Raw genomic sequence first — 15,326 nt, 5'->3', positions numbered from 1 at the left:
ATGGTGCATGTAGTGTTCCTGATTGATCCCATTCCAGTAGTAGAGCTGGAGCAGTTTATACCCATCTGCTATAAATTGCACGCTTTCCGCTTCTTAACAGCCTATTTTCTGTGAATGCTAAGGGAGGTGGAAAAAAAAAAAAACAACAACAGCAACCAAAAACCCAAAACATTTCAGCCTGAAAACCCAACAAGCTATGTTGGGAAGTGAAACTCGTGGCTCTGATGAGTTTGTAAGTCATCTAGTAGCTCTGTGTATTGCAGCACAGCTCAGTGTGTAAGCTTGTGCCCAGAGTCAATGGGAATGACTTTACTCTGAGCGTACTCTTTGCTATTCACCATGGTGAACACGCAACAGGTTGCAAGTTTACTCTTATTAACTGCTTTCAAGTGCTTTGAAAGAGAAGGAAAATAAGCCAAGAAGAGTCCTAACACAGTTCGGCAAGTAAGCTGCCCCTCCACAGTTTCCAAGTGTGAGAGGTCATACTTCAAGCTCACTGCTACACCTGGACCCTCCTCAAAGACATGACAAGAGAAGATGCTCAAGGAAGGAAAACAAACCAAAAATAAAACAAAAAGACAAGCATTTGAGAAAGACCTTGTCACTTTCACCCCTCAGCTCAGCATTGCCTTGGCTGCGCTAACAGCAGTGTTACTGATAGCGTACATATTCAATGCAGAGGGAATATGTGCAATTATCTGGTTGTTTTTTTTTTTGTTATTATTTTTACAGATGAAGAAATAGAATCAAGGAGAGAAGAGAAACTTGGGGTCATCCAGCTGGCCACACAGACCCCATCTCCCACATCAGTATTTCATACACCCACTCTAACACAATGCAGGACCAGGAAAGGCTGCATTTGCTTTTTAGGTTAAGAACTTTCCATGTAAAAAGGGAGAGAAAAGACAACACTTTCAGACAAAGGTGCAGCTCCCACCAGAAGATAACCTTAGAAATGTCTCGTATCTCAAAGGCAAAGTTAAATATGATTCTAGTTTGTTTTGGCAAATTGGAATTGTTTCACTTACTCAAAGAATTTCATTAGCCAAAGGTCAAAGAAAAGATTGAGTATGAGGGTGTGGGAGTAGGAGGGATGCACATGTGGAGGGGAAAGCAGCAGGAGATGGAGTATAAGCATTTCTTCCTCAAATCATGTCTGATTTCCGTGCAAGCTAACTTCCTAAAAACATCTGTGTTCACTCAAGGTGACAGCATGCTGCTGCAGTTTCTTTTGAGGAACTGAAAAGAAAATCCACATTTGCACTTGGCAAATGGCAAAAGGCTTAAGAAAAAAGACAATGTTTCATTAAGGTTATAGAAGGCAACTGATCAGACTATAACGAATGCATCTTGGTGAAGCAATTAGATGTTCAATTTATTATATATATACACACACAAATTTTCATACAAGCACTTCTAAACTGAGTCTAACTATATCTCCCATCCTCCTGAAAGAGAAATCCTCCACTTTCCAACTCTCAGCTTCATATCTGAACAACCTTATATAATTATTTCACAGGAAGGCAAGAAGAGACTACGAGGATGGCCACAGCATAAAACTAATGGAGGCATTCCATGGTCTTTGCTGAAAATTAGCCAGATCTAAACACAAAGAGAAAAACCCACTGATTATTTGCACCTGAGGCAATGCAAATGATCTCCTGAGTTAAATTCACAACGTAGTAAGCTTATTTCAGAATAGAGTGGCTCTGTTTGTCATCATCCTCCCATAAATCAAGGAATTAAATTCAGGCATAATATTTCACACATGGCCATACGCATGATCTATAGAGGACAGAGGTCTGTTACCTCAATTAAACGCTTTTCTTCCTTCTCTTGATCAATATAGAAGTCTAAGCCTCTATACCGACCTCTAGTCCTGTAGAGAAATATGCCACAGCTTTAGTTTTCATTTAAGATTGCTCTTTCGACGTTATGACTTACAGCCCTTATATGTATCTGCCATATCTTTTTTTCACCCATTTCCAATTAATTTTGCAGAGAAACTTCACTTGAGAACGGCCTATACTACATTTGGGACCATTTGTTTTAATTTATCAAGGAATAAAAAATTAAAATTTCACTAGGAGGAGCTGAGATTAGTCACTTCCCAGCAGCCCCTCAAACAACATTAAGTATCCTTACATATGCATAAGTATATATGATAATGCCAAAAGAAACGATTGCCTTTTTTCCTCCCGAACCCTTGCAAGCCCTTCACAAAAGAGGTCAGAATCATCACAGGTATACACTAAGATGTGCCTAAGGTTAATATTTGGAGAGGGATTCCAAATGCCATGGGGTGCCACAGAGATGGTGAACACGGTCCCATTCTGTCTTATACTAGACATAAATTCAGTGAGATTTAATTGAAAGGTTTAGTCCCAGTCATCACAGATTTTAGCACTAAATCCCAACTGTACGGCCTTTAGAACAAGTTGTTCCTGCCTGCAAAGGCACCGTTTCCCTGAGGCATTCCTCAGAGATATCAGATGCTTTCCCATCACTCTGCTCATGGCCTCAAGACTTGTGATTTTTCTAAATCCTTCTTCTTGATGCAAATTTGTGGTGAAAAGAACCAATTTTTTTTGCAATATCACTTCTTCAAAACATATTTCTGAATGCAGAAATGCTCACTACCAACTTGGCATAAACAATTTAACACAGCCTGGACAAATTCTGCACACGTTAACACCTTTGTTTATTAATATACATTAACATCATCTCCTGTTTATAGCATGCCTCTTATCCCAAAGGATACAAAAAGCACTCCGTAAACGTTAGCAGCAGCTCTGTGCAGACTAAATAGAGGGATTATTTCATCCAGCACCAAAGAACAGCCACCCCCAGCGTCAGACTCTGGCAGCTGAAGCCCTCAGTGCTGCAGTATATTATGTGAGAAATTGGATCCCAATGGAAATATAAGGATAATGTAGGTAGGCTGAATGTAATGATTTAGGTTGCAGCGCACCCTGACAATGAGGGTTCACTGCACAATAGGAGAAGGGTGACATGAAATCACAACTTCGCTAATTCAGAAGCAGATCAATGCCCCAGGTGTTAGCGTTTAGTACTGAAGGTCCAATGCATTTCTTATGCTATACGTTCCATAAGCTTCGCAGACACTCTGGGCTCTATTTCAAGAATATTTTACCTTAAAACCAAATTATGCCTAGGAGAGACGTTCCAGGAGCTTAGAGCGTTCATACTACATGAAACCATGGGCCTAATGGAATGAACAGAAGTCTTTATTCCCCAGAAGTTCAGCAGCATGTGACAACTCGTTCTTTTAACATCTAACCAACACAGTCCAACCTACACAGCCCTGAGAGAACATAATGAATTGTACTCTATCCACAAGTTAACCACAGAATTATTAAAATCCAGCAGATTTTGCTTTTTCCTTAAAATCATGAAGATACATGAAGGCAGATGGGATGTAACGCTGTAGGTAATGACTGGGTACAAGCCATAGGCATTTCACTATAGAATCTTTCTTACAGCACAGCTGGCAAGCCAGGAGATTTCAAAACTCAACTTGGAAGTCACAGTGACAATAAACATGGCACCTCATAATGCATTTTTTCCCCCCTACAAAAACCTTTTCCAGATTAGACTGCACTTGAACCAAACATCACAATAAACAACAACATTTACTGGGTTTCAAATGTTACTACGCTGTGCAAACAAGGCTGGTCATTGCATATTTGCTATTCACCTACACATTCAATCACCAAATCTTAGCTTATTTTTTTTCCCCCTCTTTTGATGCTACAGTGAAATCACTGTGAGGAAACAAGCTTTCCCATTGCTGGAATCTTTAATAATGCCACTGTTCATAGAATAAGCTGATCACTTTTTGCCACACCAAACACCTGCATGAAACGAGGAAAAAAAGAAGGGGAAAAATATAAGGAGAAATTCCTGCTGTGTCAAGGAAGCTGAACAGAGGCAGGCCACAAATAGTGCTACATTTCTTAACTCTAAACAGAAAATATCAGAAGTAATAAAAGTAACTGTGAGAACTGAAGGAACAAATTCATCTCCAGCCACTTCTCCATGTGAAGAACAACAGTGTTCAGCCAGAAAGCATTTCCTGCTCTGCAAAACCACAAACATTTGTAGAGCCAAAGGGGATTGTTCTTTTCAGTGAACAGCTTCAAACTATTTTAATACTTAAAGGAAGAGGATGCTCTTATTAGTTACTGCAATTGAGTCAGCAAGTTGTGAAATATTCTCCAGGTAAGAATGCAAACAGCTGCAGATGGCATCCCTGCCCCTAAGAGTTTAGAGACTGGAGCACAGATCCAGCTATACAGACACAGTTTGGGAAGCCTAATGAAGAGATGAGTGCAATAGGAAGGAAGCTACAGTTATGTCTAGGAAACTAAGACTGTGCTAGTACTGCACAGAAATGGACGGAGTTAGACAAAAAAGATCAGGCCTTAACAGAAGGAGCCATACTCTGTTACCACTAAGAAATTAAGATGAAAGGTTCAGCTAACTAGTCCACATAATGTCTGCTGCTTATATGGTATGAGATTGAGAATCTGAAGTTAGAACATAATACTGCAGCAGGACAAAATCTGGCATCAGTCAGGACAGAGATGTTACCTGAGAGGTCACACCTGCAGGCAATGCTCTAAATTGCTAGAGACTATGCAGTAAGTTGGGGCACCAACCCAAATATAAACGAATGTAACATAAATTACGTTAGCTGTTGCATTTAACCCCCCTCCAAGAAAAGAACTTACGTTCCCAAAAGCTCCTCGTGCTTTTTGTTATCCTTTCTCCAGACCTCAATGTCCAACATATCCTTCCTGTCAGAGAAGTAGTGAAAATCAAACTGTTCCCTCCATTGAGGATTTGCACTCTTACACAGTGTCTAGAAAACATGCAGTTATAATATTTACTTTTCTTAAATGGCACGTATTTCCACAGTAAAGCACATATCATTTCTTCTACAACAAAGCCAGATGTTAGGGCACCAAATGCTAAGAAGGTCATTCAAACTAAAAGCTCCACAGTCAGCCAAACAGAACTTCATCATTCTTTGTCACAACAATGCTAGCTATTCAAATGCAATATCAATGAACGGCTGGAGAAACCGTGGATCCTCCAAATTCCACTCTCACTGAACCACGGTCATCGTTCAGCATCATTCGTGCTAGAAGAAATCAGGAATTCGCCTTATGAAGATGATCACCTTAAAAGCAAGTTTGAATTAATTCAGAAATCCAAGCTAGTATTTTTCACTCTTTAATGTTAAGATATCAGCGACGAAGCTTTCGTAATATTAACATGCTGCTCATTTGATATCTGTAAATTGTCCTTCTGAGTTCAGTCTTTCACACTTTCAGGTTACTCTGAGAATGCAAGTATTCACCGGATTGAGACTTAAATCACTTGCAATTCATATCACACTACACTAACCACCATCAGCATCAGCGTGGCCACTGAGAGAACAGGAGATAGGATTAACTGGACCATGACTGGAGATTTCCTCCACCCTGGCTGCTTTTCTGGGCCATGAGATTGTACTTCATAAGTTAAATAAACTCCAGGAAAGAACATGAAGTACAGACAATTTGAATTCCTACTGCAGTGCTAAAGCTGCAGTCCCCAACTCTTGCTGGACTCCAGACAGAAGTACTAAGCAATTAATTCAGTGCAGGCAACATTGGCCTGAACTCCCTCTTTTAAACTTTTCAATTTTCTGTGACTGCAAACAATGGAGAGTCGTTCGGATTCATAACACAAGCTATGGACCATAAAGAGAAACATAAAAAGGGATCTTAACTAGAATACTGTGTATTTATTCTAAAATAACTATACCATTTGTTACTCTTCAAAGCTGCTTTACAAAATAAAAACATCATATCGTGACCTTGCTTGAGGTCTTTTGCGGGGGACAGAGTGCAGGTTTCAGTCTACATCTGAACGCTGTGTTCTGTGAACTTCCACTGCACGTTTTGTACAGGAGGGATTTTGTTTGTTTCCTCCTCCCTCCACATTTCCAGTTCATGACACGAGGAGCTTTTGCTTTCTCAACAGAATAGTATTTTAATTACTGCTTATTTCCTTATTAGGCTTTGGAGGTGAAACACGTACCTTTGGGAACCTACTCATTTCTTAGTTTCCTATGAAATGGTAAAGTGTTACAAGTAAATGCAGCCTAAAAGAACAAAACTCTAAAGAAAAACTCTGGAATATTCCAGGTGTTTTATGGTTTTGTGGTGGGCTTTTTCCTTTCTATTTTGTTTCTTTCCCCCTTTCTGTTAAAGGTAACACTTCACAAGAAAAGTGCTTTAAAAAAAAAAAGCACCATTCACCTTCACCAGGAACCATTTCAGGTCTGCTTTCCCAGCATTCCTAACATTGCAAACCTGACTTCTGTGTTGGCAGAGAAGAGTGAACATGTGTGATGCATGTAGGCTTGTTTCATTTCACATTAACGCTGAGCATCCATCAATATGATGAGCATGTTATATGCACAAAAACAGATACACTGCTCCCAACTTCCTTATTTCTGTATTGCTGTATATAACATATCAGTAAAACATCAGCATCCTTGATCTGGTATCCTGTTTTTGATCTCGCTTACATGAAAAAAAAATAGTAAGATTCAAGAACAGTTCCAAACTAGAGGAAATTCTTAGTACTTACCTTACTCTTGTATCTTTGATCTCCCAGTTTCAGGAGAATAAAAACCTCTGCCAAGCCCCCTAAGGGGATGTTCCTCCCTTCCAGTAGTGTGATGGTGACCTGCCCATTCCACAGCTGGTTCTTACGCAAAGAGTCAGAGAGCCGCATGCTCCGCATGAAACTCGACTGAAAAGCAAGTTGGAGACACAAAACAGTTATACAATCTAAGCCATGTTTTCATGCAATTGTTGACAGGGATATGAAATCATTAGAAGTGAGAGAGGTACCAGAAGTTCCTCATAGCAAGCAAGGAAATGAGGGCACAAAAAAGCTAAGGGTTTTCTGCCTATTCCATGCTACAGCTGACCCTGACACAGGAGAATACTGCAGAAAAAGGACAGAAGAAGGGAGAACCAAAAGCAAACTTAAACATATCCAGCTACACCCATAAAACCAGGGTCTGTCCTTCCCTGTGAAGCATCCCACAATCATACACAGCCTATGGACAGGTATAAGACTGAAGCCACATCTTCCACCACTCACTGTCTGTCCTCCGCATCAGCTCTTTGCCTGCTGACTTTGGGAGCTGCAGCTTCTAGAAACCCAGCTCAGGAACCAAAAACACCAGTGCCTGATGAAAAGCACTGACACGACTGGGCCCTTTATCAGGAGTTACGGTTACCTAGTAGGCACATTTGTTACCTTCACCATTTCCTCCTACATAGCACGGCTGCACTAACAGTTTGCTAACAGGCAGTATTTTATTGGACAGAGGATGATTAAATAGGCCTTTATTTGGAGGAAGTAAGAGTGAGAGCTGGAAACATTAAAACTCAAGGCTATCCTCTTCTTCTTGCAGTAAAAGCCCTGCCATATTTTATTCTTAGGAAGCAACTTTTAACTCGCCACGCTTTGGAGCCTCAATCATACCATATACAGGTGGGAGCAAGACGGAGGAGATTTCACAAGTCACTTTAAAGCAGGACATGTTGGCTTTAAAAGCAAGTAAGAAATGTTGTGGCTAAATAAAATGATTGAAAAAGCACCTGATGTCAGAAGATTACTTTTTATGGATCAATTACCCAGCTACAAAATGCTTAAATCACGGGTGGTGAACTCACAAAGTTTTACTCGCTTTTTATTTTAGAATACCCAACTCTTTGGATCCCACAAGCATATTAATATACTTCTATTTAAACACCCTGTTTGGCTTTCCTGGCACACTGGAGAAAAAATTCCTACTTTTAAAAAGAAAATGAGATTTTGATTCATAAATCCAGCTGCAATGTAATTTTTTTTTTCTCTCTTTTTTTTTATTATTTTTGTTTTAAAGTTTGTCTTTTAGGCCAAAAAACTAAAGCATGGCTGTTCCCATGGACATACTTCAAAGACCCGGCAGATATATTCCTCCCTAAACACTGCAACTATTTCAAAATCCTTTTTATAAAGAAGGGAGTAATGTCCACAAGGGATCAAAGGGCATTCTGCAGTCTGGCAATCGCCTTAGAAAAATGGCAGTGCTTCCATGAAATATGCCCTAAAATAATTTTGCAGCTTGGTATGTCCTAATTTCAAATTGGATGTTTATCTTGGAAAAGCTTCTATCTAACTTGTCCATAAAACAGCTCCACTTAGCTCTATGAGCCCTGTGAAAATGGAATCCAAAGCTGGCTATTAAAGGGGCCTGGAGATTGCTTCCATATGGCGTAACAGCATGGGAGTGGAGGGCTAAGGCCTACAGCAGGCACTGCTTGGCTTGAGCTCCCGATCTATCCATGGACACTCGTTGCATTACACCATAACATCTGGATTATTGCTTGTAATGTCCCTGGGAAATATCCACTTCCCATCAAAGCCTTTATCTATCTTAGCTGTACTTTGAACATTTTAGTATTTAACATAGTCATGTTTGATGTGATGTACTCGCTGTTTGTGGACCAAGGCTTTTCTCTCCCCCCCCCCACCCTTCCTCAGAGGAGGAAGAGGTATTTGATGTTAGTCCACAAAAAAAACCCTGCAAAGTTTATAATTCACATTACAATTTCTTTTAAAAACAAAGCATCCTGTTCGTTCTCTTCAAAGCTTCCAGGCCGAACATGGAAAGAGTTGTTATCACTCAGTTTGCAAATCAAATTTGGATACTTTTCATTTTTTACCTAGTCTGGTATTTTAGGGAGTCACACGGTGCTGAGGGGGGGGGGGGGGGGTCCTCCTACCCAAATACGGTCTGAAATATAACCCTGCCTTCTCAGCCACTAACTTGATAGTTCAAAGGAGAGCTGGGAGGTACTCAAACCATTCCCAGCAAACATCAGCACCTGCAGCTCAGTATTATCAGAGCACATTGCAATGCTTCAACTCTGACCTCCCAAAACAGCCGGCCCTGAACAAACAGCCTTGTGCAGCCCTACTGTATGGCTGGGCAGCTGCAAAGCACCCTGTGCTGGGATGCTGAGTCCAGCTCAGGAGTGGAGTCTATTGGCCACAAGCTGTGCAAACAGGACCTGACTATTTTCTGGACAAGATCAAACATCGCTTTAAAGCACCACACTGTTAGAAGAACCAAAATGTTTTCAGCTGGTTCAGGATATAGTGCTGATCTGCACCACCTCAGCAATTTTGCCTGCTTCCACAGTACAGCAATTATGTCCCTGTAACCCTCTCTCTCAGTGGAACAGCATGATGTCCCAAGAAAGCTGACCCCCTCAGGCCCCAGTCACACCAGCAATGCTTTGTGTTTCCTACCCCTGACCAGGTCGTGAGTGCTTAGCAGGTCTGAGACGTCTCCCATACCTTCTATCTTCTACGTAAACACTGAAGACCTGAGCTGTGCTTTCTCTGCAGCCCCCTCCTCAGTGTTCCTGCATAGGGAAACCACTTCTGTTCCCCCAACCATCCCTGAACTGATCTGCCTTCATACCAGGGAAACCAAAGTCCCTGTACGCCACCCAGCAAAGGTTGCTTGTTCAGTGATAATTAGACAACATTTTTAGCTATTCAGCTCTTTCCTTCCCTTCTGCCTCCCAAGCTGCAGACAGCTCTGAGCGTGGGTGCTCCAGCTCCTCCTGTCCCTGAACCTCATTCCAGCTGTGCTTCCCAACCACATGCCAGGCTTCAAGGCTTCTCTCTCGCTGCATTTTCCTCCAAAGGCTGCAGTCAGCCAACTCACACTCTGGCTATGTCCCAAAACAAAATCAAGGTGCTTTGCCGAGGTACAGAAAAGTTGGCTGCAGCTAGAATTTGACTAGAGGGCTGGAAATTAGAAAACACATGCTTTATGATGGCAGTTGGCAGGTGTCCCGAGCAAAAGACACTGGACAAGTTCACTTATCTCCCCCCTCCCCTCCAAAATCCAGCATCCATCATTCTGAAATTACACTTCTGGCCCTGAGATCAGAATTTGAGGGGTCGCCTCAAGAGCCCTGACTTCATTCAAGCTCTCCATACATTGAAAAATATCCATACGTGCATCTAATGTAAGTGTTGGCTTGCAAATAACCACCAGCAATACCATAAAAGTCATCTTTATGAGCAGCTCAACGCTGTAAAAATGGGGAAGAAGTGAAGCAAAATGTTTCCCACACAAGCATGACAAAGAAAATGAGCACACGAATATCCAAGAAAGCTGTACTGTAAAAACAAACCAACACAAAAACACGCAGAGGATTTAAAGTCTAAGCACTTATGTTTATCGCCGGGGCAAGCAGTAATATTCTATGAAGCCTTGTGGTGGAGCAGGACCTTGCCACATAAAGAACAGAGGTGGTTCTTTTCCATATGCTTAGAAAAGGCATCTTCCTGGAAAAGAGCACATCTCTGAACAGGAAAAACCATCAGTGCTGCCAGCACCATTCCCCAAATTTAGTTGCTGGTTTCAAAAATGAGTTGAGAGAAGCTTCTCGCACCAACTTTCAAGTTTTTTGCTGCTTTCCAGTCTTGGTTTCAAGAAGAAAGCTGGACGAGAACAAGCAGGTGAGCCACACTGCCTTCACAGAGGGTAATGCTAGAGATAAGCGAGAGTGAGCTTTAGAGGGCAAAGAAAGGACTCATTGACCCACAGCTTCACAAAACCCTTTGGGAGATTGAATCTCCCTGTGAACACCATTGGATATAATGTCCCTCTGAAGGCACCCAGTGAATCCCCTCCAGTGCATCAGGAGCGCTTTCAAATCTGTCTCTCTCCCTGACCCACACATACACGCCTCAAGTTCAAACTTGTTTTTGAAGCAATAAAGAGATGCAGAAAAATTGTACATTTAAATGACACAGCGAGGTGGCCAAGTGTGAAGTGAGCCCATCTCTCACATCTTTCATTTAAAAGGATGAGACAGGACAACAGAAAGCCTGCTGCAATCCCTGTGAAGAGGTCAACGTAGAAACTGGGCCACATAATTTGCCATTTGAGAAAACAACAACACGCAAATAGAAGACTCTTTGGACCTCTCCTCATTAGGCAGGGAAACCATTTTGCAGAGGCGGTCTTCCCCCTTGGGATAGAGGAGAGGGCAGCGAGAAAGGCAAGTGAAGCGACACGAGATTGCCGCCACGATGCGTGACCCCGTGGCAGCTGAATCCCTGAGCTCCACACAACGCTCCGAGCACGTTGCTGCCCACGGGGTATTGTGGGAGAAAGGCAAATAGAATGAGGCAGGCCAAAATGAAACCTAACAGCCCACACAGAAAAAGCAGAGCGAGGGATTTGCCCCTGCAATGAGATGCCGTGAAGCGCTTGGGTCTGGTCAGCCTTTCAAACCAATTTATTCAATCAGCGTCGGCTATCAAGGTGGCAATTGCGTCGCTTTTGTTTCAGGACTGAACTACTGCAGGTCAATCCACCCCAAGCAAACCTGCTTATTTGCTTCAGAGATGTTCAACACTTAAAGGTTACTCAGCTGTACAAATGCTGGGAACAGCACGTGGGGCTCTCGGGGCGAGACTCAAACCACCCGGGACAAACAAGGCTACTGAGCATCACCACGTTGGGCTCCAGCTGAGATGGTTACCAACTCCTTCTGCACCCCAGATAGCTCCAGAAAAATAGAAATAAAACCATTAAAGAGGGGAGAGCTTGCCAATACGCACACATACGAGCTCATACGTTAATGCTACTTAACAGAATCCCCTTCCCCTTGGAACACCACTCTCCGTGAGAAAGCAGAAAGCTGCACTTTAGGAGACAGCTCCTGCAGAGGACAATGCAGTTCTCAGCTCCCATGAAAAATGAGGGCTCTGGATGTGCTGCTCATGTCTTGGGGTGCTGCCCAAATGTGCAACGATTCCCTCTAGCAGCAGTGAAGGATATATGCTGTGCAGTCATCAGAGAGCTAAATCATCCAGTTTAACAGCTCTTGCAGCAAAATGATTTAAAAGACAATATTCACTCGCTGAAATCCTTCCTGCGTAATATTTGTAACGACTGTGAAACTACTGTAGCTAGACTGGATGAACTCGTACTGCTGCTGTTTCTATTGTTGTCTGAAATGCAGTTTTTTTTTCTCTGAAAACACAAGGGAGTGTGGAGAACACACATGGAAAGTATGTAGTATCCACAACAGCTCAGATGAGTCCCTTCACCTGTCTGACACCAGGTCGCACTGGGCATTAATACTACCAATAGAGGTACTACACAGTTGGGGTGAGTAACAGAATACAGTAAGAACCCCAGAGCTAATGTAACAATTCACTTAAAATACTCATGTTCCAAACCTGCCAAGCACACAAAATGGCCATAACAGAGTATAGCCCAATTTCCCTCATATAGGGTAAAGAAAAGCTAAAGTTGTATTCATGTTTGCCCATCCTTGCAGTAAGTCATTTTCTTTGCATTTTTTAGAAAAAGGAAAGCTAAATATTACAATATAGGTCAGCTATAGTTCACTTTTAATGGAGTCAGGAAAACCAATCCTTATTGAAAACTTTTATTTGCTTAAACTTGGAGATGAAATTCAGATCTGTCTCAGTTCAGCTGCTCAAATGGAAAGTATATGGCCTTTATTCCTGCAGCAACCAACCAGAATCAGTTCAGGAGCCAAAAAGGAGATGAGTCTGTGCATGTATTACAGAGCTCTTCCCATTTCCCCTGCCCCCCTTATTGCTATATCTTTATCTGGTCCAGCAACATTGTTTTCTACCCCATCATACTCTCTGGCCATTCTTCCATAACCTCTTGTGCCTTCCCTAGACACCTATATTCCACACGCACACCATTTTTCTTTCTTGCCTTTATGTTCTGCCACAAACTGCTAGTACTGCTTCCACAGCCCAGAGTTTCCTAACTAAAGATGGTTATTGATGTACAGTACTAGTGTTTTAGTGCAGTAGCAGAATCAATAAACCAGGAAATACTGCTTTGTCAGATTTTGCCACTGCATGCTGGGAAATATTTTTAGTGCCTTTGGATGGTCACAGAGCTTTTCTTTAGAGATCACACTGGAGCATGAACTATGTCTTCCCTTGGAAGAACTGAAGCTCTCCTACCCTCTAGTGACTGTAAATGAATAGAGCACAAGGTTGCAGCTTCCCCCCCCCCTTCTCTTTTAAACAACACTTGCATCTCTCATAACTTGGTTACACGCCTTAGCATCTCAGTTTTATATAAAAAGATGCCACGGCATGAGCCAGAGTCTTGAGAAGCGTCAGACCTGACAATATGGCTTACAGCTGAAGGTCTAACCAAGTGTGTATATAGGAAAAAAAAGTTCAAAATGCAATGAGATACCGCATACAGTACAGAAAAAATAAATGACAGCAACCAAGACAGAAGTTTGGCTATTCTGCACAAAAAGGAGCAGAGTTTAAAACCTGGCTCCCTTTCCTGGGACCCAAAGCCAACCAGTACCAAGAAACAACTGTGTGTGCTTAATAGTAACTTAATAGTTACTTAGGGAAAATATCAAGGTGTATACATGCTCTCATAGGAGCCAGATATTGATTTTCAGGAGGTCAGTCTTCATGGCTCTCAAGTTGAGTGCTGGGCCTTGCAGTTTCCATATCATTATTATTTACTCAACAGCAAATTAAGCTTTACAGAACAAATGAAAAGCCACAGGTCCATTTCCTGAGCTAGTTAAAACCTCATGCAAAAATAGGATACTGCAGGAAAGCAGATGTAATGGCAGCATTCAGGGCTACTCAAAAAGACCAAGGAACGCATGTTCCATAGATCTGTAGCAACACAAACCTTTGAAATCCTATTACATTGCTGGTGCCTGTGCCTGCTCTTTCTCTACCCCAAGAACAAAGGGAATTTGAAAACTCATAGAAGTAACCAGAAGACATAAGTACTGCCTCACAAATTCCTCCAGAGGAAACAACCACAGACAATCCAATTGGGAACTAGCAGACCCCGTTTTCAACACCAGTACCTTCTCCTGGCCACATTCAGGTACTCCGAAGCAATTCAAATCCTCCACAACTTTTTGCTGCAGTTCTATTTGAATCGCAGAATAGTTAAGGTTAGAAAGGACCTTAAAGATCATGTAGTTCCAAACTCTTGATATAAGCAGGGCTGCCAGCCTCCAGATCAAGCTGGATTCAGGATGAATTTACTCTCATTTTCAGTTAGTTCAGACTCTTTCTACAGAACTTTGGTAAATGAGGCCTGTCTCTCATTTGCTGATAGATGCTACCATAGGACATACTGTAAGAAAACAGAAACGAAGGGAATGGCAACTACCACACTTAGGTTGCACTTAGACTTCAGAAGTCATGATGCTTTTCACTTGATTATAGAGGAGAGCACAAAGATTTGGGAACAGGCTTTTTCGAAAAGAAAAAGTATAGATTACCTTGGATGAAGATCTCTTCTTCCGACTTGACCATCTCTATTCGGGAGTCCCCAGCATTGTACCAAGGAGAGGGGAGACAGAGGAGGAATAAAATGGGGAAAGTTATTCAGTAAAGTAATTCAAACATCAGCTTATAAAACTTACTGGAAACTCTCATTAACAAGGAAGGGCTTGGATCTATTACTGCATTAATTTACCTTCCTATTTCAGGGCGCCATCAAAAACTCAAAATACCTGCATTGCACCAAAAATAAGAGGACATAAAAAAATCAGGAAAAATAATCTGAGGGACAGAGAGCCATTAGTAAGAAACATGGCTTATACTTTTGGTGCCATCTGGTTCTACAGTAAGCTAATTTTAAAAAGGGGAAAAAAAAAAGAAGAAAAAAAAAAAAAGAAAAGAATCATCTTGCTGTTAAGTGCTAATGTGGACAGAGCCATTTCACTATTCTGATTCCAGTGGAAATGGCTGAGCAATTTGCATTTGAAATACGAGGGCTTAAAACATCATCTTTAAAAAAAATTACAGTGTGCACCAACTCTTCTATCATCCGCACTCTGAATGTTAACTAAGCACCCTAGAGTACCAAAAGCCTTTACTTTAAACCAATGTATTTTCTGTCTCACTGGCTAAGTCCACTTTATTCCATGTCTTCCTAAAAATCCCAAAGGAATTCCAAAGGTTCTTCTGGATGCAATGTCTCTTCTTCACCCCTTCGTGTAATCCAGTGACACTTGCCAACAACACTGTCTCGTACAAGCTTGCAGGGGAATTCACATCTCAGATTGAAGCCATTGTCTTATACTATAGGCATATAAATACAGCAACAAAGCTTTGATGTCATTAAGTCTTTAAATAATCACATACCAAAGTAGAAGTAAATGTACAATTAT

At 41.6% G+C, this 15,326-nt stretch overlaps 1 protein-coding gene across 5 annotated transcripts in view; it reads right to left on the bottom strand.

The window, feature by feature from the left end:
* Positions 1–15,326, bottom strand: part of MCTP2 (multiple C2 and transmembrane domain containing 2) — a 109,788-nt gene that overhangs the window by 59,313 nt on the left and 35,149 nt on the right. For 4 of the 5 annotated variants that reach the window (XM_015873144.2, XM_015873146.2, XM_015873145.2 and 1 more), the window contains 3 exons: positions 14,433–14,468; positions 6,667–6,831; positions 4,755–4,885 (listed from right to left, as the gene is read on the bottom strand). In XM_015873144.2, coding sequence (XP_015728630.1) covers positions 4,755–4,885; positions 6,667–6,831; positions 14,433–14,468 — 332 coding nt within the window. Of the gene's footprint in view, positions 1–4,754; positions 4,886–6,666; positions 6,832–14,432; positions 14,469–15,326 lie in introns of those variants that run through there. The other variant, XM_015873148.1, reaches the window with a different exon arrangement.

This window comes from Coturnix japonica, chromosome 10 (genome assembly GCF_001577835.2).
Source record: "Coturnix japonica isolate 7356 chromosome 10, Coturnix japonica 2.1, whole genome shotgun sequence".
Taxonomy (NCBI): Eukaryota; Metazoa; Chordata; class Aves; order Galliformes; family Phasianidae; genus Coturnix; species Coturnix japonica.
The sequence above is the reverse complement of the archived record's forward strand: the minus strand, read 5'-3'. Positions and strand labels throughout refer to the sequence as shown.